This window comes from Hylobates moloch, unplaced genomic scaffold (genome assembly GCF_009828535.3).
Source record: "Hylobates moloch isolate HMO894 unplaced genomic scaffold, HMol_V3 SCAFFOLD_5, whole genome shotgun sequence".
NCBI lineage: Eukaryota > Metazoa > Chordata > Mammalia > Primates > Hylobatidae > Hylobates > Hylobates moloch.
The window spans coordinates 84,986,998-84,988,584 of NW_026652280.1; the positions used below are offsets into that span (position 1 = coordinate 84,986,998).

General features: G+C 59.9%; 1 protein-coding gene across 3 annotated transcripts in view; it reads left to right on the forward strand.

Moving 5' to 3' along the window:
- Positions 1-787: 787 nt before the first annotated feature.
- Positions 788-1,587, forward strand: part of SNX32 (sorting nexin 32) — an 18,146-nt gene continuing 17,346 nt past the window's right edge. For 2 of the 3 annotated variants that reach the window (XM_032153466.2, XM_032153469.2), the window contains exon 1: positions 791-1,188. In XM_032153466.2, coding sequence (XP_032009357.1) covers positions 1,153-1,188 — 36 coding nt within the window. In that variant the 5' untranslated portion in view covers positions 791-1,152. Of the gene's footprint in view, positions 1,189-1,587 lie in introns of all 3 variants that reach the window. The other variant, XM_032153468.2, reaches the window with a different exon arrangement.

Here is a 1,587-nt window from a genome sequence, read left to right on the forward strand (position 1 = left end):
TCTCAAGTCCTCTCCACTGGTCCCTACCTTCTCCCTAGCAGACCTCAACCTCTCTCCAAACCCAGACCCCTTCATAGGCCCGGCTGTCATCCCTGCACTCTTAGATTTAGCCCTTATTTCGTGTTTGACCTCTTGCTTTCCCCAAATCCCCCTTGGGCTGTCTTTCCCCAAATCTGCTGAAGCTTGTGATGCACTTGCTCCACGGTACAGCAGCTTCACATCCATCCTTTCCTGACTCGGGCCTGGCTTCCCTTTCAAGACCGTCTTTTCCACATCTTCCAGTCTCCAGTATCAGACTCCAGCTTCGGTTTTTGAGTGTTTCTAGTCAGGAGCTCCACTCTCTTCCCAAGTACCATGAGCCCGTTCCAAGGTCCCCAGGTTTTCTCTCGCAGCATCGGCACCCCCTTGCAGCCCCGCTCCAGTGACGACCGTTCGCGGACCCCGGCCTCGCTTGGGGCGCCCTGGCCGCGGGACTTGTGGAGCCCCCTAGTCCTCCTAGGCTGCTTACCCCGCCGCTCCCTCCCGTCCAAGGGCAGAAACCTTAACAGACCCCCCTTCTCCACAGACATTGTCCCCTGCCCTCGCCCCTGGTCCACCACCCACATCCCCACCACTGCTTCCCATTCCCCGTCCCCACCCTGCCACCCTCACCCTCTTCCCCTTCCCCTTCCCCACTGCCTGGTGGGCGCCAGACTGGGCGAGTGCGCACGCGCAGGCCGCACGTGGCTGTTGGAAGGAGGGGCCCGGAACGGCGGCATGGGGTTGTGGCGGGGTCAGTCCGCCGGGGACTGGAGGGAGACGCGGCACGCGGCCTCTGCGACCCTATAACCTCTGACCCCAGCTCCCACACTGTCGCCTATCACTGGCCCACTCTCCGTGCCGCGTGCCCCTTAAAAGCTGGGGCCTGGGACAGGAACGACAGACATTGCAGCCAATGGCGTCACTCACGGTGCCCTGGTACCCAATCGAAAGGCGCGGCTGAGGGAAACGAGGTGGGAACCGCCCCCGACTCCAGGTGACTCCTTGGCCGGGCGGGGGAGAGCGTCCCCGTCAGCTGAGAGCATCCTTACTTGGTCGGTTCCTCGGGCGAGTAAAGGGGACGACCTGCGGGAGCACGCGGGCAGTGGCCGGACGCTGAAGCCCAGGAGAGCGATGGAGACGCATGCGGAGGCTGGGAAGGAGGGCAAGGTAGAGAAAGGATGAAGACCCCCCCTTCAGCCTCCCCTCACTCTATGAAAGCCCGTGATGCCCAATCATGCGGTGTTGTGTGTGTGTCTGTGTGTGTATAGTCTGCATGTGTCTGTGTCTCTGTGTGTGTGTCGATGTGCCTGCATATGTCTGTGTGTGTGTGTCTGTGTATGTCTGTGTTTGTGTCTGTGTGTGTCTGTGTGTGTCTCAGTGTGTGTCTGTGTCTTTGTGTGTCTCTGTGTATCTGTGTGTGTCTGTGTGTCTGCGTGTCTCTGTGTGTGTGTGTATGGCCTATGTGTGTCTGTGTGTGTGCACGTGTGCGTCCGTGTGGGTGTTTGTGCGTGCATGTCTGTGTCTGTCTCTGTGTGTGTCTGTGCATGTCTGTGTGTGTGTGTGTGT